Consider the following 26,546-nt stretch of genomic DNA (forward strand, 5'->3'; position numbering starts at 1 on the left):
TGTCAGAACACACAGTCCATCGTTGTTTTTTTGGGGCTGCATAGGGGCAGACCAGTCAGGGTTCTCATGCTTAGCCCTTTCCACGGCCGAAAGTGCCAACAATGGGCATGTGAGCATCAGAACTGGACCATGGAGCAATGGAAGAAGGTGGCCTGGTCTGATGAATTAGTTTTTTACATCACGTGAATGGCCGTGTTTTTGTGCGTCGCTTACCTGGAGAACACATGGCACCAGAATGCACTATGGGAAGGAGGCAAGGCGGCGGAGGCAGTGTGATGCTTTGGGCAATGTTCTGCTGGGAAACCTTGAGTCCTGCCATTCATGTGGATGTTACATTGACACGTACCACCTACCTAAGCATTGTTGCAGACCATGTGCACCCTTTCATGGCAACGGTATTCCCTGATGGCATTGGGCTCTTTCAGCAGGATAATGCATCCTGCCACAAAGCAAAACTGGATCAGGGATTGTTTGAGGAACACAACAATGAGTTCAAGGTGTTGACTTGGCCTCCAAATTCCCCAGATCTCAATCCAATCGAGCATCTGTGGGACGTGCTGGACAAACAAGTCTGATCCATGGAGGCCCCACCTCGCAACTTACAGGCCTTAAAGGATTTGCTGCTAACATCTTGGTGCCAGATACCACAGCACACCTTCAGAGGTCTAGTGGAGTCCATGCCTTGACGGGTAAGGGCTGTTTTAGTGGCAAGAGCGGAATCTAGTTGATAACCCTAACACGTACTCTGGCAAATTTTGTGATTTTACACGTATGTACAACAAAGTATTTCAATGTATAAATTATTTTATGTATGAATTGTTCTCTATAGATGTCTGTGTGAAAGAAACTGTGAATAAATCCATCTCTGTTTTCATACACTCACCAGATATACGCTGTAGGAGCGCCATCTTCCTAAAAAAAAATCTTAATCAGTCTTGCAGTGTTCCCTTTGAGTGTCCGCCGAGCTGTATGTTTTCTTTTAAAAGATACATCCTAACAGTTAATTAATGCTAATTACGCTAATTAGCATTTGTAAAACCAATTACCATTTCATCGTTTGCAGTGGGCATAGCCTAAATGTGTGAAACAAAGTAGGTTTCATGTCTGTAGCTCAAACGGTTCAAAAGATACAGCCTAGTAGGTAATTTATGCTAATTATGCTAATTTGCATATGTAAAACAAAGTACCGTTTCATAAATTGCAGTGGGTATAGCCTAAATGCGTGAAACGAAGTTGGTTTCGTGTCTGTAGCTCAAACGCTTCAAAAGATACAGCCTAATTGGTAATTAATGGTACATATGCTAATTAGCAATACGTAAATTCCATAATGGTTTCATTATATGAACTGGGGATAGTCTAAACTGGTGAAACAACAGTTTTTTAACAAATGAATTCTGAATACGCTAATCAGCTTAATAGTTAATCAACACTAATTATGCTAATTAACATCTGTACAATTAATAAATATTTCATCATATGAACTTGTCATAGGCTAACCATGTTAAACAAAGTTGGTTTCGTGTCTGTAGCACGAATGGTTCAAGAGTAATTCTCAGTTATATCTTAACGATGTTAATTAGCAATTATAGAGTAAATTGTTTATAAACATGTAATAGAATTCTCATTTAGGATACCCTCAAACTTTTAAAGTTGTTATCAAAGGTTGATTGGCCCTAAAGCATGAACATTTTGAATTGAAAGTGAAAAAGAAAGTGAAAAATGTAGGAGGAGATTTTTTACTAGATTCTCATTGAAACACATGTTAATTTATGCAATATTTGAATGTTTATAATTACAGAAGTTAACATAGTATCAAAAATTGAAATATTGATATAGTTTAAAAAGTATAATAGCTATCAAAAAGATCTGCTCAAGCAACCTGTGTTCGAGCATTTGGGACTTTTTGGAGCTGGTTTCGTGTTTATAGCTTTTACCGTTTAGGCTGTAGAGCTGGAGCAATAATTACAATAAGAAGAAGAAGTATGGGAGAACCCTATAGAGTTGCTTTGCCTTTGGCAACCACACATAATAAGAAGTATGGGAGAAATCTATAGTTGTGCTTTGCCAGGAGCAATTTTGAGTAATTTGGCAAGCTTAACTAGACAAGTACATTTCCTGAAGAAAATGTGGTGTGCTTTGTAGCTGTTTAAAAGTTATTTATAGTTTTAAATAGTGTTTACCTATCGAAAAGTTTGAAGTCTGTATTTTTTAAGGCTCAAGAGATACTGTTGGTGAGGTTAATTAGCATACATGACATAGTTAAAGCTAATAAAAGTGTTACCAATGTCAGATCTTGTGTCTGTAGGTCGAACAGTTAAAAATATACAGCTTGGTAGTTAATTTACACTAGTTTTGCTAATTAGCATACGTAATAGCGATAACTGTTTCAGAAATTGCAGTGGGGATAGCCTAAACTTGTGAAACAAAGATAGTTTTGTGTCTGTAGCCCGAACTGTTAAAAATATACATCCTAGTAGTTAATAAAAACGAATTACGCTAATTAGCATATGTAAAATTTAAAACCATTTCTTAATTTGCAGCAGGGATAGCTTAAATGTGTGAAACAAAGTTGGTTTTGTGTCTGTAACACAGAGTTCAACACAAACAGCCTAATAGATAAATAATGCTAATAATGCAAACTGCATACGTAGAATAAATTAAAGTGTCATTATATGAACAGGGGATAGCTAAACTGGTAAAGCACAGTTGGTTTCATGTCTGTAGCTCGAACAGTTTCAAAGATATAGTATAATAGTTAATTAACGCTAATAACGCAAAATAGCATACATAAAATCGATAAACGTTACATAATTTGAAGTGGGTATAGCCTAAACGTGTGAAACAAATTTGGTTTCGTGTTTGTAGCTCAAACGGTTTAAAAGATACAGCCAAATATTGAATTAATACTAATCACGCAAATTAGCATATGTAAAATCGTAGGGATAGCCTAAGTTGGTGTAATAAAATGGTTTTGTACCTATAGCTCGAATGGTTCATAAGTTACAGCCTAAATGCTAATTAATGCTAATTACACTAATTAGCATATGTAAAATCAATAAAGGTTTCCTAATTTGAAGGAGGTCTGTAATTTAATGGAAACAGCCAAAACCCTTGAATGAGAATCAGTTTCATGTCTGTAGCTTGAATGGTTGAAAAGATACAGCCTAATGGCTAATTATTGCTAATTACTTAAATTAGCATATATAAAATCGATTTAAAAATCCTAAACCGGTGTAACAAAGTTGGTTTCGTGTCTGCAGCTCGAATGGTTCAGAAGATACAGCCTAATAGTCCCATCATATGACGGCTAAATAGGCTAAACGTGTGAAACAACGTTGGAAACAAACTCTTGATCCGTTCGTGATACAGACATGCAACCAACTTCGTTTCACACGTTGGTTCATGTCTGTACGAACGGTTCAAGAGTCATTCTCAGGTATATCCTATCGATGTAAATTAGCAATTATACAGTCAATTGTTTAAAAAAATTCAATAGAATCCCAGAAAACCTGGGATTTTCATTAGCTGTCAGTTATAATAATCACAATTAAAAGAAATAAACATTTGAAATATATCAGTCTGTGTGTAATGAATGAATATAATATACAAGTTTCAGTTTTTGAATGGAATTACTGAAATAAATCAACTTTTGATGATATTCTAATTTTATGAGCAGCACCTGTATATCTTGTTTTATTGCTGGCCGGCTGAACTAGGCTTACCTGGTTCCTTTCCCGGTTATCTGATTAGTCTCACTAACAAGTGGTTTTCTTTTGGCAACACAACTGTTTAATCCCAATCCTGTGATTTCTTGTTGCATTATGTGTTTGGAAATGCTCTTACTTTCACTATAGTTCATGGGCGTGAGTTTTTTTTTTTATACGATTGGACGTCACCAAGCAATTTTACCCGCTGAGTCAATTATGGCTTCAAAGGCCTTCTGAAGAGGGTCATTGGACTTTTCCATACGAATATTGAAATCGCCAAAAATTTGAATAATATCTGCCATTACTACAAATAATTTTGGAAACTCACTGAGAAACATTGTGCCACTACACGAGGGAGGGCACGGCCTGTTAGACATTGCTTCTAGAGTCAAGGCATTCTGTCTTCAAGCAGCCCAGAGACTGTTGTACAGAGCTTGTTCTACCTGGGTGGATACAGCACAAGCTCTAATGAGGAGGATGTTCAGTATGTCCCGGAAGATCAACACACCGCTTGGGATGTGGTTGTTCCAAGAGCCAATTTTACAATTGTTTATTTTCGGCCCCATACTTTGGATTGAGCCAGCCTTCGGGGAGTGGGGTGTAAGAAGCTGGGGCATTTGATGCAGATCATTGGAGGAGTTGGGAGAGAGAGCAGGGATTTGGCCTTTTGATTTGCTGAGGAAGGGTTAGGGTTGTTGGGGTTGCAGAGGATGGGTGTGGTGAACTCATTGTTGAGGGTGATAGGTAAGCATGAGACAGGTCTGTGTGATGGGTGTCTAGTGGAAGAAACAGTTGAACATGTGTTGTTGTATTATCAGCAGTATTTTGAGAAGGAAAGGCTGTATGAGAAGGTGAGAGGGGAGGGTAGAAGTTGGGATTTAGTGGGATTTCTGGGGGTGTGTGAAGGGAATTGGGGTGGTGGCAAGGGCTGTGTCTACATTTCTTAGGGAGCCCGGGCTGAACCGAAGGGTGGACCGCCTCACGCTCCGGCACAGTAGGTGGCAGTATATGCACCTTTTTTATGGGTGCGATCCGCCAACAAATGACAAGAAGAAGAAACAAGAAGAAAACAAAGCACGAGTACATCCTGGGACAGTTGGTTTTGTTTTTAAGACGTGACGTTGTTGTGAAATACAAATATAAATCAATTTCGCTAAAATGGTAAGTGGTTAAAGAACATTTATTTTTTTCGTATCTTTGTTGACTGATAAAAATACTCAATGCGTTGTTACCTTTCCTCTTCCAACTTGCTAAAATATCGTTTTTTAGTCCAACTTTCTTTACAGCTTTGAGTTATGTGTTCCGGTTCGTGGTAGTTTTGTGACAAAATACATTTTATGAAGAACATGTTTTTCTTAATGTTAAGCAGGGAATGAAACGGCACAATTTTTGGTTCCGTCGAGGACAATAGAACGCATTCAAATTCACCCGCGCCGGAAAAACGGCCAAAGAACGCCGGCTGATCTTGCGCGAGACCATAGCAAATGAATCGAAACGAACCTTCGCTGATGTAGCTAAAACTCATTTTCCTCAAAATGGCATCACAAAATCTTATTGTACTACTTTAACCTAATTTCATGACGAAACTGAAAAATAAAGACTGGTATAGGCAGTGCTTAATTTGTAAATCGGGAGGTACCTGAACACATTGGGGCGCGTGAGGAATGGATCCGGTTGGCAAATCGACGCAAATAGGTTTACAGCACATCGGTAGTGGAAAACAAAAAGCTAAATCTTTCTCATTCTTGTCAGGCAGTGCTGAGTCTACAAGACGCTGCAGGAATAGTTAACTTGATGAACTCTGATTGCGTTTAGTAGAATGTCTACAGTGCAAAGCGAACACAGTGATGGAAAAATATTTCAGCCATAATTGCCTTACATAATTAAGGCCGGGTGTCTCTGTAAAGCACTTTGTGACAACTGCTGTAAAACGGGCTTTATAAATACATTTTATTGATTGAAATGTTTTTCATTTTCATAAATTATATTTATAATGTGCTCCTATTGCAACTATAAAGTAAAATTAGGATAAGAACATGTTCTTGCCTGCCAAACTTAGCTGCCTTTGCTGTTTTGACCTATCAGTCAGTTACTTTAAGCTGAGATTAGTAGCCTTTTCAAGGAAAAAAAGCGGGCCCCACATAAACAAAATAGTAGTAATCTCTGTCTATTTAAATGACACTCATTAAAAGGAAACAAGGGATTTTTAGCAGATTTCTCTGCTACAGCCTACTACCAAGCGTGCCGCACAAGCCCTGAAAAGTGAAGCCAAAACGTCTCGATCGCCCCCTGGTGAGTGGTCCCAGTATAGGTCATAAACCCCGCCCTCCCCATGTTATTCAATGGGACACGAGACCAACTAAACAATTAAATTACCCTTCAAATATCTTTTTTCCGAAGCTGGTTTCTGTCATTTACTGTAGTTTGTATCACGCTAATGTAAATTCAAGAGTTTGTTTTTAAAATAAGTTTGTTTTTAGTTAGTTATTTAATGCTCTAAAAACGGTGGTTTGACGTCGTGATTCACAGCTGTGATTGACAGCTGTGATTGACAGCTATCTGAGCCGAGGAGCCACTGAATCTTCGGAGGGCTGAGGAGATTGGAACTTTACATTTAATCTCTAAATTTCTATAATTGATAAAATTTCACACGGACATAATGGGTTGTTCTGCAGTACATTGTGCTAACCGATCTGGCATTTCCAATCGATCTTTGAATTTTTTTCGGTAAGTTAAATTTATAAGCTATTTAATTAGTAAATAAATGTAATGGGCTAGCTAACGTTAGCTAAAAGACAACAAGCCTCGTTAATAGCCATGTTAATAGCTAGCAGGTGATCATTAGCTAGAAGTTACCAATTATTTTTGTATTAGGCCTATTCTAAATTAAGGTTAAACATGATGTAAGTTAGGCTATAACATATCGTCTAGGTTTAACAAACAAAGGTTGTACTGTACTTGGACTTGCGATTGATTACGGTATGCGCATTCTGCGAGGGAGAGTGAGGGCGGGGCACAGGGGTGGGGCCGTTGATTTCGCGGCTTTACGGCTTTACTTCCTTATCGCTACTGCGCATAACTACTGCGCAGAACTGGTCCCAAGATCGCTATCTGCGCAGACGCAAGTCCAATATGTCAGCGCCGTATCAGGACACTGGTGGCTTAGTTTTTCACCAATGGAAAAGAGCGAAAGGGCGTCATCCATTATTTATACAGTCTATGCCTACTACCAATTCAAGAGAACAATGACAGCCCCGCAGAAACGGTTTATTAATGAAAATGGGTGCATGTCATTTGTTTTAAAAAACGCATTTACTGTAGCAGGTAGCTAGTACCTCGTTTTGGTTGATAGCGAAAGTCTAACCAATCCTTGACTACGCTATATTGTTCATATATTGTCTCGATAGACATTGTGTGACATTATATATTTCCTCCAGTTGTTTTACTATAAAAAATTTGCTGTACATCCGACGTGTTGGTTAGGTTATGGACTACTCAGTAGTGAAGTACCTCCTACAAGCGGTCCTATTGGTTTTCCGCTGTGCGCTGATTGGCTTTCCGTGACGGAGATGAAAAAGAAAAATAGAACACTGGGCAATTCCACGCAAATGTCAACCTTGCTGTGAAAATTTAAGTTATCATAAAAAAATCAAAACCCTTTCTAAGTTGTCCATTTGGATCTGTATTTTATTGTATTGATGTGCTGTCATGTAAATTTTAAGGACATTTCTGTTTATTCACCTCAGATAAGGTGTGCACAGATACTAAAATTGCTTTTTTTATACAAACCTATTTCATGCTTTAAAAAGAGGGATCAAAGACTCCTTTAATTATACTTTATGTTGATAGTAAGGATTTTGCAGAAAGACGGGGGCATGACTGAGATATAAATACATTTCCCTTTAAATTTATAAAGGCTATATTTAGGAAGTCACGACGCTTAAGTGCTGTGTCACGTCCGTAACGATTTAAAGAATACGTTTAGATTGTATAATCATTATTATTACAATTAATTTGAAACTTTATGTACAAAGCCAAAATATGTCCATTCTAGTTATGATTGACAAATCATCTCACTTAATTGCTCTAAACAACCTAATTATGCGTTACGGACGTGACCGTTACGGACGCTTCACATTAAATCATGCATGATTTGACCAGCACATACTTGTTTAATTAATTCATTTATTTATTTCAAGCAATATAATGACACATAACAAAGGCAATCAAGAAGCATTCTGATTAAATCAATACGAAAAGATAAATTCATCAACTTTACAATATAAATCGATCTATTGCTTGAAATGGAGTGGAAAAAAGTCAAACTTATTTAAACTCACCTTGGTCTTTCATCATTTTACTGTTAAAAAAACCCCACACATATATTAAATTGATCTCTATTACTGTACATCAGAACGTTTTGTAGATCTGCGATTTCTGGACAAAATCTCTACTTTATTTGCAGAAATTGGTAAGTAATTTGATATCTAAATGTACATTTTAATTTAGAGTATAATTTTTTTGTATAAATTACATCTATAAATACGAACACACTGGCCATGGAATGGCTCATGAAAAAAATCAGCTTAGTTAGCTTTAACAATTTTTTTTTACAAAATTTCAATGTGAATAGCAGTAATTAATACAACAACCAATAATAACATATACATACAATAACAAATACAATTTATATACATCACAGCGCAATGGCAAAAACTAATACTGAAAGACAATGTACATTCAGAGAGAAAAAGAGGAACAATGAAAATTTCAAGGTTAAGGAAAAAAGCAGAAAGACAAAGAAAGAAAGAAACACAATCAAACCAAGAGGCAGAAAGAGTCAGGGAGCTTGCTAGACAAAGACAGAGGAAAAGGCGTCTTCTAAAGAAGTCACAGGTTCCTGCTTTGCAGGAGTCTCCACAAAATTCACCTTTTAAAACAAGACAGTCACTAGGCAAGGCTGTAAAACGAGCACTCCAAGCTTTACCTAGCAGCCCTCGAAAAAAATGTATAGTTATAAAAAAAATTGCAACATCACTGTGCCTTCTTCAGGAGAAAAATAAAAATAATAATACCACAACTACTACATATGGTCAAGTCAAGGAGTTCTATGAGAGAGATGACATCTCAAGGCAAGCACCAGGGAGGAGGGATGTGCTCACAGTCAGAGAGGGAGGAGTAAAAAAGAAAATCCAGAAACGACATTTAACAATGTCTATTCTAGAGGCCTACCGCGGCTTCAGGAGTGAACATCCGGAGTTTATGATTGGGAAATCTAAATTTGCTGAGCTTCGACCATCTCATGTACTCCGGTGTTCAGATACTCCGAGAAATGTTTGCCTGTGCCGTTACCATGAGAATCTTAAATTAGCCCTGGACTGTGTGCAACGTGTCATCCCAAGGCAAGCATTCCAGAGCCACAGGATTTTATAAAAGCTGTGGCCTGCAATCCAGATAGTCCTCACTGCATGTTAGGCCGGTGTGCTGAATGCAGGAGTGGAAAGCTGCTGGAAACCAGTGTTCTTAGTCACATTCCAGAGGAAGACAAACAAATTAAGGTGACCTGGAAACATGGGAAGCTACCGGAGGGCTGCCAAATAAGGTCCAGAAGAGTGGCACACTAGGTGATGTCCTAGATGCCGTAAAGACAGCAGCTACACAATTTCTGAATCACTGTTTTGTGAAGAGAAATCAAAGCATATTTTTTCAGGCCAAAAGAAAGCAGTCAAACTGACAAGGAAAATGGTGCTGCAGGTAGATTTTGCAGAAAACTATACGGCTGCTTACCAAGATCAGATTCAGTAAGCATACTGGCATCAGAAACAGATCACTGTGTTTCCCTCTGTTCTGTGGTCTGATGGAGATCCAGAGTCATATGCCATAGTTAGCGACAGCTTGGAACATGACAAGAGGTCCGTGGCAACGTTCCTCACCAAGATTGTCCTGGACGTTCAAGAAAAACATCCTGCAATGAGAGTGATGCACATTTTTAGCGATGGAGCTGCCTCTCAGTTCAAAAACAAATTAATCTGGTGTTTCATGTCAACCACCTTCAAGGAGTTGTTTCCAACTTTAAAAGTGCAGTGGCACTTCTTTGCCACAAGCCATGGCAAAGGTGCAGTGGATGGTGTGGGAGCAACAGTGAAGCGTGCGGTTAACACTGATGTCCTCAGCGGACAGGCTATCTTTGTGACAGATGCTGCTTCGATTACACAAACCACACAAACCTCAGCTTTCGCCATCAAATGCAAAAGATATTGGATTTTTTTAAATGTTAAATGCTGCATGAGGCAACTTTAAGTCTTGTATTTAGGGGGCGTGAGCTATTGAGTGACAGGGGTGGTGCTGGCATTTTAAATTTATAATCAAATGTAAAACTGTAGATTTCTCAAAGCTGTATTATTCAGAAATGTATTTTTGTTGTCATTTTCCAAGGAAATTATAATCTGTGATCTACAGCAGTGGAAATAATTAAGAGACCACTCTTAATTTTTCTTAAATCAGCATCTCTACATGTATGGCAGCCATTCCATTCCAGTGTCTGTTAGATTCCAACACAGGCACACCTCATTTTACTTAACGAAGTTCTGATAATTTGAATACCTGAACATTATCTAATTTACAAAGGAAAATAATAAAAACAACTGATGTGGTCATCACTATCCTCTTGCAATAGGACCAGCTGGATGGCAAAAATAGTGAAAGTAGTACCTCAAAGATAATTTGAATTAAAAATGATTATTCGGCATGAGAAAAGAGTTTAAAAGAAAAGCTTTGAGTGAGAAAAAGAAGGGTGAAGTGCATGGCGAGGACGGTTCGAAGCAGGCTCCTATGGGCCAGAGTGAAGTTGTGCAAATCTAGAAAAATTGCCCGTCATCAATGACAAGCAAAGAAGAGCCAAGCTGAAGTTTGCAAAAGACCATAAGATTGGACCGTAGAGGAATGGAGCAGGCAGCTTTGCCCAACACCTGGTCAGACGGAGACCTGGTGATGATCTGGGAGGCTTCAGCAAAGCTGGAATCGGGCAGATTTGTCTTTGTGAAGGACACATGTATCAAGCAAAGTAACATTTTAACCTGGAAGAACCCCTGATTCCTTCTGCTCTGACAATGTTCCCCTACTCTGAGAATAGTTTCTTCCAGCAGGACAGTGCTCCATGCCACACAGCCAGGTCAATAAAGTGGTGGATGGAGGACCACCAGATAAAAACCCCCGTCATGGCCAGCCCAATCTCCCGACCTGAACCCCATTGAAAACCTCTGGAATTTGATCCAAGAGGTAGATGGATGGTCACAAGCTGTCAAACAAAGCCAAGCTACTTTAATTTGTGTGACAGTTGTGGCATAAAGTCACCCAACAGCAATGTGACAGACTGGTGGAGAGCATGCCAAGACCCATGAACGCTGTTATTTAAAAATCAGGTTTATTCCACCAAAAATGTATTTCTGAACTTAATTATTTGCGTAATTAAGTTAAAACATTAGTATTTTGTGGTTGACAAATGAACTTTCATTTGTTTTTGCATAATTTGAGGTCTGAAAATGGCATACTTTTTTGGTTATTGTGACCAATTGTTATTTTCAACAAATATACTCTAAATGACAGTATTTCTATTTGGAATTTGGGCATAATGTCAGTAGTTTATAGAATGAAACAAAATTTTTCTTAAAACAAATACCTATCAAATGTAAAACCAGAGAAACAGAATTTTCCAGCGGTCTCTTAATTTTCACTTACAGAGCTGTAGGTGAAAAGTATTCTCCCTCCATTCTGGGATCAAGTTAAGGAAAACACGTAGACCGCAGTCTGTTATGACCGTGATTGTTTTTGTCAAAGATTATTTTTGTCATTGTCATTGATCATATATTTTTTCCATCAAACATGTCCTTTAGTAATCTATGGCTCTGATTTTGTATTTATTTTAGCAGAGGGAGGACAAACCCAGCCTGCTGCTCTCCTTCCACACTGAGTCCAAACAGTTTTCTGATTGTGAAATTGAAGCTCAGAGGGCATTGGGGGATTCAGAGATGACATCAGTAAAGCAGGAAAACAAAAGTCAAACGCTTGGACAGAATCTTAACATTAAAGATGAAGAGGAGGAGACAGATTGGGTTATCATTAATAATGGAGAGGTAGATTTACTCACTCAAGGTAAGAACTGGTTTAATGTTGTCATTGTCAATGTAGTAATTTTTTGTTTTTACCAATGAAAGGGTAGCTGTCTGTTAGTATTCTCCATATTGTTATACTTATTTTTTGTCATCTCAGAAACCCAAAAATACAGAATATTTTAAAGATGTTCTCCTGTCCAGGGTATACTATTGAGCCTTGTCTCTGCGCCTCGATGACAATTTGCTGGGAAGACCCACGGGAAATCTAAATTGTCCAGCAAATTACAGTGAGCAGGAGGTATGGACAGCCGGGATTCCCAGGTCTCATTGCGCTCTAGCGGCTCCCTGTGGTGGCTCTGCCATCTCAAATTCTGACAGTCAGATTAGTGAACGTGCCATCACACACTTTTCATCCCCAAACAGCACTAAAAGAAATGAAAATAAGTTCTAAGGTACAGTTCAACACAAAAGAACACAATGGACAAAATGCTTCTCAGAAAATTTTAATAACGTAGAGAAGTTCATTTTCTTCTGTAATTCTGATCAGAAAGTGACACATTCATATATTCTAGATTCATTACACATAAAGTGAAACATTTCAAGCGTTTTGTTTCAATCTTGATGATTACGGCATACAGCTCATGGAAATAAAAAATCTAGTATCTCAAAATATGAAAATAAAAAATGTATAATACAGAAATGTCGACCTGAGAAGAGCTCTAATCCGCTAATTAATTTAAAACGCCTGCAAATGTTTCCTAAGAAGATTATTTTATGCACTAAATTCTTGATTGGGTTTCCTTTTTGCACAAATTACTGCATGGAGGCAATCAGCCTGTGATTGTGGCTTTCAGCTCACCTGTGTTGTAGGGTTTGGTGTATCTCATTTTCCTCTTGTCAGATTCTCAATGGGGTTCAGGTCAGATGAGTTGGCTGGACAATCAAGCACAGTGGCAAGTATTACATGGGTAGCAAATGTTTTGGCACTGTGGGCAGTTGCCAAGTCCTGCTGGAAAAGTAAATCAGCATCTCCATAAAAATTGTCAGCTGATGGAAGCTCAATTAATGTCTTCTGGACAATGGTCAAGTCAGCAGTCTGCCCCATGATTGTGGTTGTGTGTACTAAACCAGGCAGAGGTATAATGTTCAGGGAGTTAATTATCTGATTAGAGCTCTTATCTGGTCAACATTTCTTTATTGTAAATTTTTCATTCTAATATTTTGAGGTACTGGATTTTTGATTTCCATGAGCTGTAAGCCGTAGTCATCAAGATTGAAACAAAAAGCTTGAAATATTTCACTGTCTAATGAATCTACAATATATGAAATAGTCACTTTTTTGAACTTTTTCACAAGATTATTATTTGGAAATGCACCTATATATGAAATTAATACAATGAAAATAATTAATCTGCAACTATTTTACTTGAGCACTAACCTGGGAACAATAATAAATATTAATATTTACCAGTGAGAGAGACCGTTCTCCTCTCAGTTAGTCACAGGCAGAATCAGAAATATCTGCAGAGCAACAACAACATTTCCCATCAAAGATTGCAGGCTATAATCCATGATTATTTTCTGTAGTCCACCCGGGATTTTATCATCAATAGGCTTAAATAATCTGAACTGAATTAGTTGATTGCCTAAACCAGTGGAGAGCAAACCGTTTGGTTCAGAGGTCACATTTGTTTTGTAATTTGTTAATCATAAATGATTTGCAGGCCAAAAGGGCAATAATTAAAACATTATGCAGCAGGTCCCTTATGTCTAATTATGTCTAATTATGTCTAAATACTTTACATTCAGATTCAGATGTATAAGAATGGCTTGAATAATGTTTGACTTGCCTTCAAAACTATTTTACTACCGGATTAAACTTCCTCACAGGCCTTCATTTGCCCACCCCAGTCCTAAACTGTCATCTGGGAATGCAGATACCCAAATGTGGTCCTTTTCAATAACTGAGACCTTGGACTTGGATTCTCTACAGAGGAGTGCGTTAAACAAATTGTCCAGGTTTCTCTTGGCCTCCACACTGTGTCTGGGACTTGAGAGAAAGCATGTCACTGGCATCATTAAATGTATCTATTTGAAACATTTCTCTTCCATCAAACAACATCCTACTTTCCACTCTCCTCAGGAAATGTTTTGTGTTTCTCCAATGGTTATGTCTGCATGCGTGGCTAATCCCAGCAATACTTTTTTGGGTTTTGTATCAAAGTATTTGAAAAGGGCCTCTGCCACAAAATCACGTAACGATTCAAGTGCCCTAACTGCAGTATTAAGGTCTATATCACTTTGCTGTGAAATAATGCTAGTTGCTTGAACCTTGATAATTTTGTGTCCCAAAATGTGTCCATAAATCCCTTCTGATGTCTTTCACAGATGGGATTCCTGAAGTGGAGAAGCTTGGAGGGAAACAACAGGAAGACTACAAGCATGAGAAGTTTCCCCATTTTGAAAAAAATTTATCATCACTATCACAGTTAAAAAGACACATTAATATACATACAGATGAGAAGCCTTTCTGCTGTTCTGACTGTGGGAAGAGTTTCTCTCAATTAGGTAGCCTTAAACTTCACCAGCGCATACATACTGGAGAGAAGCTTTTCTGCTGTTCTGACTGTGGGAAGAGTTTCATTAGATCATCTCATCTTATTAGTCATCAGAGACTGCACACAGGTGAGAAACCTTTCTCCTGTTCTGACTGTGGGAAGAGTTTCTCTCAATTTGGTCACCTTAAATTTCACCAGCGTGTACATACTGGAGAGAAGCCTAACTCCTGTTCTGAATGTGGGAAGTGTTTCTCTCGATTAAATGACCTTAAAGTTCACCAGCGCATACATTCTGGTGATAAGCCTTACTCCTGTTCTGACTGTGGGAAGTGTTTCATTAGATTATCTTATCTTATTAGTCATCAGAGACTGCACACAGGTGAGAAACCTTTCTCCTGTTCTGACTGTGGGAAGAGTTTCTCTCAATTTGGTCACCTTAAATTTCACCAGCGTGTACATACTGGAGAGAAGTCTAACTCCTGTTCTGAATGTGGGAAGTGTTTCTCTCGATTAAATGACCTTAAAGTTCACCAGCGCATACATTCTGGTGATAAGCCTTTCTCCTGTTCTGACTGTGGGAAGAGTTTCTCTCAATTAGGTAACCTTAAATTACACCAGCGCATACATACTGGAGAGAAGCCTTACTCCTGTTCTGACTGTGGGAAGAGTTTCTTTCAATTAGGTCACCTTAAAGTTCACCAGCGCTTGCATACTGGTGAAAAGCCTTACTCCTGTTCTGACTGTGGGAAGTGTTTTATAAGATCATCTGATCTTACTAGTCATCAGAGATTGCACACAGGTGAGAAACCTTTCTCCTGTTCTGACTGTGGGAAGAGTTTCTTTCGATTAGGTGACCTTAAATCACACCAGCGCATACATACTGGAGAGAAGCCCTACTCCTGTTCTGACTGTGGGAAGTGTTTCTCTCAATTAGGTAACCTTAAATTTCACCAGCGCATACATACTGGAGAGAAGCCCTACTCCTGTTCTGACTGTGGGAAGTGTTTCTCTCAATTAGGTAGCCTTAAACGACACCAACGTGTACATACTGGAGAGATGCCTTACTCCTGTTCTGACTGTGGGAAGTTTTTCATTAGATCATCTCATCTTGTTCGTCATCTGAGATTGCACACAGGTGAGAAACCTTTCTCCTGTTCTGACTGTGGGAAGTGTTTCTCTCAATTAGGCAGCCTTAAACGTCACCAGCGCGTACATACTGGACAATAATACCGGACATTTGACACTGGAGCGTAATTTTGACAATTGACAAGTTTTACAGTATCAAGCAGTTCGGCTGTCTGTTCTTGAGCGTGAGAAACATAACACAACACAAAGTGCGGATTTACTCTGATCAAAATAAAATAGATAGGATGTGGGTCCCTCACATCCTGTCCATACCTCCTGATAGGAGTTTTCCATGTGACTGTCATAGACTATATGAATAGACCCACGGACCGTAGGTTGGGACATACCATTGTGAGAAAGCCTGTCTTTACCTGATGAAACACAGGTATTTAAGTTCTCGGATATTGGAGATGTACTGCAGGATAATAGACACTATAATAGTTGGTTATAATAACTGACCACCTCCTATGTGTCCTGGCATAAATGACTGTGTTAACTTTGTAATTATTGGAGAACATGTAAGTACTATGGAAGATCAACATCATATTTTAAATAAAGATTCTCACCAGAATTCTGGTTGCATTATTTTTGTTCATGGATCAAAAGTGGACTGAATCTAACTTGATTGCCCAGGTTGGTGCCACCCTGTCACAGGACACTAAATACTGTTAGGGAAATTTCTTAAACTGATGTATTTTTACTGATTAAAGGACTGGGTCCCCATGTTTAGATAAGTAGTGGAATGTGGGAGAGGGGGATCTAGTATTTGTCTAAGGTGGCATCCTTGACTGGTAGCAGCAGATTATAGGCAGATTTACGATTAACCCTATCTGTATAACCCATTAGTGTCTTTCTGTAGTTTGTCCAGATGCTTTAAGTCCTCCTCAAGGGTTGAGAAGGTTACCCAGGGGGGAGGGAGGACAACAGGGGCCTTGTGATATGTGATAGATAGAAGGGAATGAGTTGTATTGACATAAGACAGATGGGTAGCATCTGCATCTTACCACACCCCTTTGCCCCCCTTAAATACTGAGGTTGTCCTGTGTTAATTTAGAGATTATTCATTGTTACTTTGTAATCTGTGTATTCTCTCCTTGCAAGAATAAACTGCTTATTGTGCATTTGAGTTTTTTCCTCTGTCTTACCTACCATTTTCGTAAATTGTTTGGGCTTTGGAAATTGCCATCACAATGCTCATTGTAAATTATCTTCAAGATAGATGCCTATAATCCGGTCAAACCAAGATCTCATCAAAAGTGAGAGCCCTATGATCTGTTAATTGTGCTTATTGATCCAGGTCGCATCAAGATCACTTTCACAGATAATGACCCTTAAACAAAGGCTTGTTCATTATTTGGTCAAATATCAAATGTAATCCTCCACATCAAGAGGCACTGAGCTGTGTAATATGATTTATTTTCTGACTGGGGGAGGGACTGAAGAGGAATGAGATGAGCACAAATGTTGTATGATTGACAGTGCTAAAGGTGTGGTCATTTTTCTGTAAATAAACTCAAAATCCTTACCTAAACTTCAATTTGTAATTAGATTAGATTAAAGTCAACTTTGTCATTGAACAATTACAGTACAACAAAATGCATTTTGCTTCTAACCAGAAGTGAAAAAAAAGGGCAGAGTATGAATGTGATGAGTGGAATGTATTGATGTGCTAAGAATGCAAATACAGTAGAAATGGAAATTCTAGATGTGCAATGAAGGCAATAGAGGTCAAATGTACAAGTATTAAGTATAGTGTATGTTACAAGTGGGATAAATAGCTGTGCGGGTACAAATGGCAATTCTCAATGGCATTCTGAATGTGCAATCGAGGCAAATTGAAGTTGTAGATTAACATGTGCAACTGAAATTCAGGGATGAGGTTCCCGAGGTAGATGTGTATGTAACACCTGGGAAAAAATGCAAGTACATTGGCAATTCTAAATGTGCCATGAAGGCAAATTGAAGGTGCAAGATCACATGTGAAACTGAAATAGAGGAATAGCAGCAATGAGGTTGCTGAGGTACACATGAACCTTTAACAACTTCCTTATCAGACTGCAAGGCAGTGACAGAGTCCAGTAGTACTAAGAGTGGGTTTGGTTAGTGATGAGTCCGAGCTCAGCAGGGTTACAGTAGATGGAAAGAAACTTCCTGAGCTAGTTGGTCCTGGAGCGAAGAGACCTGTACTGCCTGCCTGATGGGAGGAGGGCAGACAGTTTGTGGCATGGATGTGAAGGGTCCCAGATGATGCCACACGCCCTGTGCCAGACACTGCTTGTTCTGGGGATCTACAATGGCTGGGAGTTGGGTACCAGTGATTTGCTGGGTGGCTTTTGCCAACAATTTTAGGGCCTTCTGCACAAACGAAACTTTTACCGGCACAAACCCGCACAAACGAAGCACAAACGAACGAGACCATTTTGGGTAAATTTGGAGAATGTGGGGGGGTTGGTTGACCTCAGATTGACTTAAAAATATTATGTTAATATCTAAAAAACCGAAGCAGCACAAACAAAACTTTTTACAGCACAAACGGAGCACAAACGAACGAGCATAGTTTGACGACGTTTTGCGTTGGTGGGGGGGCCAACTTCACGCAGATCTTCCACCCCAGGGTAGGGGCAGGGGCTAAGCTAACCATTTATGATAGAGGATGCCACCGCTGTGGTTCGACTGGACATTGGGTTCGTGACTGTCCTGAGGAGGACCTGAGAACGGCTGTTCGACAGGACAGTGGCGTATTGTGTTCCGGTGGGCTTTGTGTGGGCGACCCAACGGGAGCAAGCGGGAACACTAGGCCGCCTGAAGGTGGGGTGCTGACGGTCAGAGGAGTTGGACCAGGGAACGCCAATCGGTGAGTTCATTCCTTAACACAATCCTGGTTTTCCTCTAACATGTTTGGAGCATAGGCGCCGATACCGTGGGTGCTCCGGGGCTCGAGCACCCACGGAAAATAGCGAGCACCCACGAAAATACAGAGCACGAGCACCCACGTATGCCAGTCCGCCAGTAGGCCACATTCATTTGAAATTAAACTTGCAGTTGGTGATATGTAAAGCGTCTGTCACACTGTGATTGGTTATGTCGATGTTAGTGACAGCGACATAACCAGTCGCCTGCTCCGGGTGCTCCCTATCCACCAATCACAGCGTTTCTCAGATGAAAAAATGCCACTATCAAAAACTCGTAGCAGAAACTCCCAGAAACTATGTGTCGTTTTTTTTAATCGATATTTAGATAATAGCGCCAAACATTAATTTCCCACGAACTGATCACGGTTAGGCCTACGTGTCAGGTAAACTTTTCATCTCCAATCCTGTATTTGTGATAAGTGGTAAATTTTGAAAGATCTACTTTACGGCTTTATTAATAAGTAAATGAATAGGTGTGCGTAGTGCGTTTATGTATGTATATATAGGTGTATATATAGGTATATATAGGTGTGTGTGTATATATATATATATATAAATGGCGTGCGCCTATGAGCACCCACGGAGGAAAACATAAATCGGCGCCTATGGTTTGGAGGATGCAGAGGTTACAGGTTTCATATGCTTTAGAAAACTATGTGGTTGGGTTTAGTATGTCAGGTTTGATGGATTTGTGGAAGTTCATAGGTGGTTTTGAGAATGTTTGGTTTGTAGGAGTGCTTTTTTGTAGTATTTATAGTAACTGTAGTGAATAAAAGGCTATCATTGTTCTGTGTCCTGATAGCGCTGGTAACGCTCCCTTGCTGTCTTTGCGGGGAGATGTTTTCAGGATTTCAAGCAGCTGTCTGTTAAATTCTAGCCTGGAAACTGACAAATGGGGTATCTGCTAAGTTGAAAGCATGATGTCTTTTACTACAGACATTCTGTAGTCCATGTCATGTGTTTGTGTGGAAACTTTCCTTGGCTCCAGGCAGGAGGGCAGACCCCCTGGTTGGCCTTTACCAACCTTTTCCCCTCAAATCCAAATATTAGCACTAGCGGTTACATTCGGGGTTTCCGACTGTTCACCCTCTGTGTTTATTTCCCCAACATGGGTATGTTTAGTTTTGGGTTAATCACATGTTCAATGCAAGCTAACTATAGCTTTTCTGTTGAAATGTATGTTTTTTAAACATGTTTGTAGTAAGTGTAGAGACCTATAGTCATCCACCATTGTTAATTGCTAGAACAATCTTGATGTCGTTACTTGACATATGCATGGAAGTAGCGATTTTGGCTGATCGCCACTGTTTGGTGTGACATAGACATTCATTAACATTGGACTAATTCTAGACTTTAGGAGGTTACTTGAGTCATGATGTTGTGTTGTCACAACTTAGTTTGGCTGTTGCCTGTGGAAATGCACATTTTGATATGCTAATTTGGGAGTTGTTTCACTGGGTAAGATCAATCAATCAAATCAAACAATCAAATGTATTTATAAAGTCCTTTTTACAACAGCAGTTGTCACAAAGTGCTTTTACAGAGACACCCGGCCTTAAACCCCAAGGAGCAAACAACAGTAGTGTTGAATTTCATAAGACACCTTTGTCTATGGGTTTTAATTCCATCACACAAGCGACCGTGTGGCACAGTTGTTTTTTGATTTTCTTTGTGGATGTTTTTATCATTTTCATTTGTTTTTGATGGGTATTTAGTTTGCAACTCTTTACTGAATGATTGTTTGCTTCATCCCAACTATCAATGTTCTTCTTCATGGCCGTCCTGTAATGATTCTGCTTTCACGCTTGGAGTCATTTTCTGTTGACTCTGTCATGAAAGCAGGGGGGGACTGTATGAAATTATTATCTATGATAAAAAAGAGGTATTTAAAAAATAGCTATTTAAAGAGTTACGTGAAGAATTTAGTTTTTCTGTTTCCATAGTTATAACAGAAAATTGGCATCTGTTAAAATCTGCATCACAGTGTTTGTCTAATTTGGGTTTTTGGGGAAAAAAAATGTTTCCAAAAATCTAACATGATAATGGTTGAGTAGAATACATCTTACCATTTTGACTTGGTTAAGCTAAGAAATAACTAATTTGATGGGATGAAAAGGGACTATGAGAATGTTACTGTTCAGTTTGTGTGATATTTGATTAGAAGTAATCATATTAATCTCATGAATTATGGAATAACTGGGTAAAAATCTGCAGGGAGCACATTTTGTTATTCCTTACAAGTTTACTAAGTTTGGCTATGTTTTACTTAATACTGAGAAAGTAATTCTGCATCAAGTTTTATTCTAGAAAACCAAGTTGAGAAGTTTTACATAGTCTAAATTGTAAAGAGAGGTACAGACTCCCTGGAGTGCTCGACTCACTCACACAAACACCAGTGTGTGGGGTGGGGGGCTGTTTGAAATGGGTTTTTGACGTGTTGGAACTCTTTAGACGTGAAACAGATTTACTGGTGACATTATCAAATTGGGTATTCTAATTGTGAATGATGAGACAAAAAAGTTTGTCCCTAATTGATAAGGGGACCATTCTTCAAGACTAAGGTCTGTTATCCTTAGGTTAGTAAACCGTCCCCCACTCCAGGGTGAGCTCTGGGGTGATAGGGCATATAAGAGGGGGGTCATGATTTATGACAGGATAACAATGTCTTATGGGTCAGTGCTTAGCAGAAACTGAGACTATGCAACATTTGGTGGAGTAATTAAAGGGTAAATAACAGTTACGTCATTTGAATAAGGTATTTGATCATTTATGTGAAGCAATGGTGAATTTGATTGTAATTCCCATACAACACAATCAGATGTAATTATATACCAACTGAGATCTGGTTAGGTGAACTGAGAATTGTTCATGAACTACTCTTTGAGAGTGATACTTCAATGTAAGCAACCTATCGTAAGTGGTGAGTAATCGGAACAGTAATAGGAAATGGAAACTTTTGTGTAGTTTTGTTATTTGTTGGTTGTTAAACCAACTATATAAAAAAGAGTGGAATTGTTGTTTTGCTACACTATCAGAACAGAAGCACCAGAAATTTTAATGTTTTAACTATACTTGACTGTTTACAACTGTTCTAATCTATTTAGACAAAGGAAGCAGAAAGACATTGGAAATATAGGTTTGAGTGTTTGGTAGGACTAACTTCCAACCAAGATGATGCAGGCTAACGTTTACTGGGGCGAGGAAGACCAACTGCAAGACATCATGCCACGCTGGTTGGGTCCATACCAGGTACATCTCATCTGCTGTCCAGGTAGCTGAGAGAGGAACCTGGGGACGACGACACGCTACAGGAGGGCTTCGGTGTTTAAAGATAAGGCACTGTGAATTAAAGTAATTACTTCCGACCTGGCCTGCACCTATAGAGCCCTTAGATAAAACTGGTCATCTTGGCATTCACAAAGGACAACACACAGATTCTCCTGACCTGGCTGATAAAGCAGCTAGAATGGAGACAACTAGAGCTGTGTCATGGTAACCTGCATTTGAGCTATGAAGGACAACACCTTGGAATATACATCTGACTTTTATGTTCTGTTACAAGGGTCTGCCAAGAAATGGTTCATAACTGACTGTCTGACGTTTAGAGGAGCAGAACATTTGTGATGGCTTTGGAAGTACATCTAATTGGAACCATGAGAGGACTTTTCAGTGAATCAAGTAATTGGCATGAGAGGACTTAGTACCAGTAACAAATTGATGGATGTATTCAGTGATAGGTGTTTACACACCCACAAGTCGATGCTACATACCCCATACTGTCAATATATGTGTCACTTGAATTCATTTCCTTTGACCAATGATTTTGACATAAAAGGTTTTGCTGTACTATGTTATAATTCTGTATAATGAAAATGTGTGATCTTGGAGTTAATACAAAGGTATTGGTCTAGAAGCATGTAAATGAGGACCCAGACATTTCAGATTTGTTCCGTTCTCTAATCATTAGGGTAATGATATCGATAGGGTCATGTTGTTTAAGAGTTGTGTTTTGTTGCAGTCTACATCTTAATGAGTAAACTGTTAAACAATTGATATCAAGGATTGATTTGGTATCAAGAGGATGGATTGTTGTGGACATTTCTCTAACCAATGTATTCTCACTAATTAAAGGACTGAGTCCCCTTGTTCAAATTAGAAAAGGAATGTGGGAGTGGGGGATCTGGTATTTGCCTAGGGGCCATCATTGACTGGTATCGGCAGACTATAGGGTTACTCTTTAATTTGCGCATCTGTATAACTCATCAGGGCATCTATTGTCTGTCCAGATGCTGTAAGAGCTCTTTAGAGTTCAAGAGGTTACCCATGTGGGGGAGGACAGTTTGCCCTGTGTTCTGCTGAGTTAGGACAGCATCTTGCCACACCCCTTTGTCCTCTATAAATACGAACTGTTCATGTATTAAGTTAGAGACCCCTCGGATGGTTATGTTTGTAGGCATTTGACGTGTCTCTCTATTTGCAAATACATTATTAAATTGTGCAAGAGAATTTTGTCTCTGTCCTTACTCCATTATAAGTTCTGATCGATAACATTGCCCTCACAATGGTGTGGAGGGTTAGGACTGGGCTGTTCTCTGTACTGTGAAATAAAAGGAAACGTGATACATCAGACCAGGCCACCTTCTTCCATTGCTCCGTGGTCCAGTTCTGATGCTCACATGCCCATTGTAAGTGCTTTCAGCAGTGGACAGGGGTCAGCATGGGCACCCTGGACTGGTCTGCGGCTACGCAGCCCCATATGCAACAATCAGGCCATCTTGAACATTTTCAGCAATTTGAGCTACAGTAGTTCATCTGTTGGATCGGAAAACACACGGGCTATCCTTTACTCACGTGCATCAATGAGCCTTGGCCTCCCATGACCCTGTCACTGGTTCATCGCTTTTCCATCCTTGGACCACTTTTGATAGGTACTGACCACTGCAGACCGGGAACACCCCACAAGAGCTGTAGTTTTGGAGACGTCTAGCCATCATAATTTGGCCCTTTTCAAAGTCGCTCAGATCCTTACACTTGCCCATTTTTCCTGCATCTAACACATCAACTTTGAGTGCACAATGTTCATTTGCTGCCTAATATATCCCACCCACTGACAGGTGCCATGATAACAAGATTATCAGTTTTATTCACCTAACCTGTCAGTGGTCATAATGTTATGGCTGATCGGTGTATATATTTATATAGATTATCAGTGTTATTCACTTCACCTGTCAGTGGTCATAATGTAATGGCTGATGGGTGTATATATTTATATAGATTATCAGTGTTATTCACTTCACCTGTCAGTGGTCATAATGTGATGGCTGATGGGTGTATATATTTATATAGATTATCAGTGTTATTCACTTCACCTGTCAGTGGTCATAATGGGATGGCTGATCGGTAAATATATTTATATACAATGAACAAAATTAGAAACACAACACTTGTTTTTGCCCCCATTTATCATGAGCTGAACTCAAAGATCTAAGACTTTCTTTATGTACACAAAAGGCCTATTTCTCTGAAATTTTGTTTACAAATCTGTCTAAATCTGTGTTAGTGAGCACTTCTCCTTTGTCAAGATAATCCATCCACCTCACAGGTGTGGCATATCAAGATACTGATTAGACGGCATGACTATTGCACAGGTGTGACTTATAAAAGGCCATCCTAAAATTTGCAGTTTTACTGTATTTGGGGGGTCCGGGGGGTCCAAAAACCAGTCAGTATCTGGTGTGACCACCATTTGCTTCACACAGTGCAACACATCTCCCTCGCATAGAGTTGATCAGGTTGTTGATTGTGGCCTGTGGAATGTTGGTCCACTCCTCTTCAATGGCTGTGCAAAGTTGCTGGATCTTGGCAGGAACTGGAACACGCTGTCGTATACGCCGATCCAGAGCATCCCAAACATGCTCAATGGGTGACATGTCCGGTGAGTATGCTGGCCATGCAAGAACTGGGATGTATTCAGCTTCCAGGAATTGTGTACAGATCCTTGCAACATGGGGCCATGCAATATCATGCTGCAACATGAGGTGATGGTCGTGGATGAACAATGGGCCTCGGGATTTCATCACAGTATCTCTGTGCATTCAAAATGCCATCAATAAAATGCACTTGTGTTCGTTGTCCATAACACACGCTTGCCCATACCATAACCCCACCGCCACCATGGGCCACTCGATCCACATTGTTGACATCTGCAAACCGCTCACCCACACGACACCATACACGCTGTCTGCCATCTGCCCTGTACAGAGAAAACCGTGATTCATCCGTGAAGAGAACACCTCTCTAAAGTGCCAGATGCCATTGAATGTTATAATTTGTCCACGCAAGTCAGTTACGACGACGAACTGCAGTCAGGTCGAGACCCCGATCAAGAAACCGATTGTTACAGCAGCTCTCCGGGTGCTGGATGTGGAGGTCCTGGGCTGGGGTGGTTACACGTGGTCTGCGGTTGTGAAGCCAGTTGGATGTACTGCCAAATTCTCTGAAATGCCTTTGAAAATGGCTTATGGTAGAGAAATGAACATTCAATTCACGGGCAACAGCTCTGGTGGACATTCCTGCAGCCAGCATGCCAATTGCACGCTCCCTCAAAACTTGTGACAGCTGTGGGATTGTGCTGTGTGATGAAACTGCACATTTTAGAGTGGCCTTTTACTGTGGCCAGCCTGAGGCACACCTGTGCAACAATCATGCTGTCTAATCAGCATCTTGATATGCCACACCTGTGATCAGCCAGATGTTTAACAAAAGGATGCCAGGGTTCAGCAATGCTATAACCCCCGGCATGTAATGTTCCGATAAGTGCTACAACAGATGAGTGTTATCCTTTCATGTTTTACAATGTGCGTGTAGCATGGTGTTTTTCCACAAGCACAGAATTACATGTAGGGAAACTTACATTTTTGTGTAGGATATAAAGAAGTGGTCTGGACTTTTTTTTTCAACAAATGTGCCTGAAGATCAGATCTGCCCAACATAATCATTAATTCACATTTAACAGCTTTTTCTACAACAAAGCAAAGACTTATAATGGAATAGGGGTAATAACCCAGTACCACACCATTAACTGCAGTCAAACAGACATGTGATATACATATCATGCTGCTGGTTGAGATCAGGGTGAGACCATTCCTAGGGTTGGTGATACGACCCGCGGTCGGTCTCAAAAATCTCATAAACCTCCCTGAAGCCTTTGCTGTATTCAAATTTGTATACACAGCAGCCATATGTTTACAAATCAAGTGTGTCTATGTGTGTGTGTTTCTGTATGAACATGCTGATTGGTTCAGGGTGCGTTATGCTGCAGTATGTGTGAAATAGTTGAATAGAGGGGTGGTGTGCATGTGTCTGTGTGTGTGTGTGTGTGTTTGGAGTCAAATAGGGTATTGTGTATTAAGCAGTATTATATTGTGTATAACAAGGGTATAATGTTCAATTTGAATCCAAACATGGCATGGTTTAGATTAAAGCAAGCTTGTGTTGAACCTAATAGGACTCCTAGACACGGCAGCATTATTCGACAGGTGATTCAGGTGTAAAGCATTGTAACATATTTAGGGGTGGGTGTGTTTTTGAGAGGGTCTGTTTTATTTCGACCAATAAGTATGTCTTGTTCTGTATACTAAATGGTCCGTGCTTAAATACGCGAGAGCAGCCTTTCTCCCAGTTCACGACATATTGGCAGCACAGGTCAAACTTTTTAAGGTATGTAAAACTAACTGCTTAACCCAAAGAAATCAAGTTATATTAAAAGTATGGTTATGTTGTTTATTCCATGTTAAGACAATTTAATGGCGTATCTATATTTATTTAAGGTCACTGTGTGTATTAACGTGGCTGATGTTTTTCTTGGGCCACATGAGGTCGTGAAGACCCAAATGTACTATTTTAATCATGTGTTGCTAACCAGTAAGTTACATAGTAACTTTAAGACCTCATAATAAGTGTAGCATATATTACCCGTTTTATTCCTATAGGTTTCGAGCAAATATCGACTGTCTGTTTTGAAAGGTCATTGTGTTACCTATATCAGCATGGCTACAGGTATGTATTAACATGATATGGTTTTATCTTTGTATGAATAGATTGGCAAATACCATTTACCAAAATGAGGTAACC

The 26,546-nt window shown here is 39.5% G+C and overlaps 1 protein-coding gene across 2 annotated transcripts; it reads left to right on the top strand.

Moving 5' to 3' along the window:
- The first annotated feature begins 4,782 nt into the window (after positions 1–4,782).
- Positions 4,783–16,596, top strand: LOC117592795 (gastrula zinc finger protein XlCGF57.1-like). Of its 2 annotated transcripts, none has more exons than XM_034295507.1 (3): positions 4,783–4,868; positions 11,633–11,858; positions 14,207–16,596. In XM_034295507.1, the coding sequence occupies exons 1-3, from the start codon at positions 4,866–4,868 to the stop codon at positions 15,601–15,603; spliced, it is 1,626 nt and encodes a 541-aa protein (XP_034151398.1). In that variant the 5' UTR covers positions 4,783–4,865; the 3' UTR covers positions 15,604–16,596. The 2 variants fall into 2 exon arrangements, 1 of the variants encoding a protein (XP_034151398.1); XR_004576485.1 differs by lacking the exon at positions 4,783–4,868 and adding an exon at positions 12,020–12,116 and having other exon boundaries at positions 11,771–11,858; positions 14,207–14,291.
- Positions 16,597–26,546: the final 9,950 nt, after the last annotated feature.

Source organism: Esox lucius, chromosome 11 (genome assembly GCF_011004845.1).
Source record: "Esox lucius isolate fEsoLuc1 chromosome 11, fEsoLuc1.pri, whole genome shotgun sequence".
NCBI classification, from domain to species: domain Eukaryota; kingdom Metazoa; phylum Chordata; class Actinopteri; order Esociformes; family Esocidae; genus Esox; species Esox lucius.

Bases quoted from the DNA above. Each gene is read 5' to 3' on its own strand.
- LOC117592795 (XM_034295507.1), top strand. The intron at 11,859-14,206 runs GTAAGAACTGGT...TGTCTTTCACAG, and splicing joins GGTAGATTTACTCACTCAAG to ATGGGATTCCTGAAGTGGAG.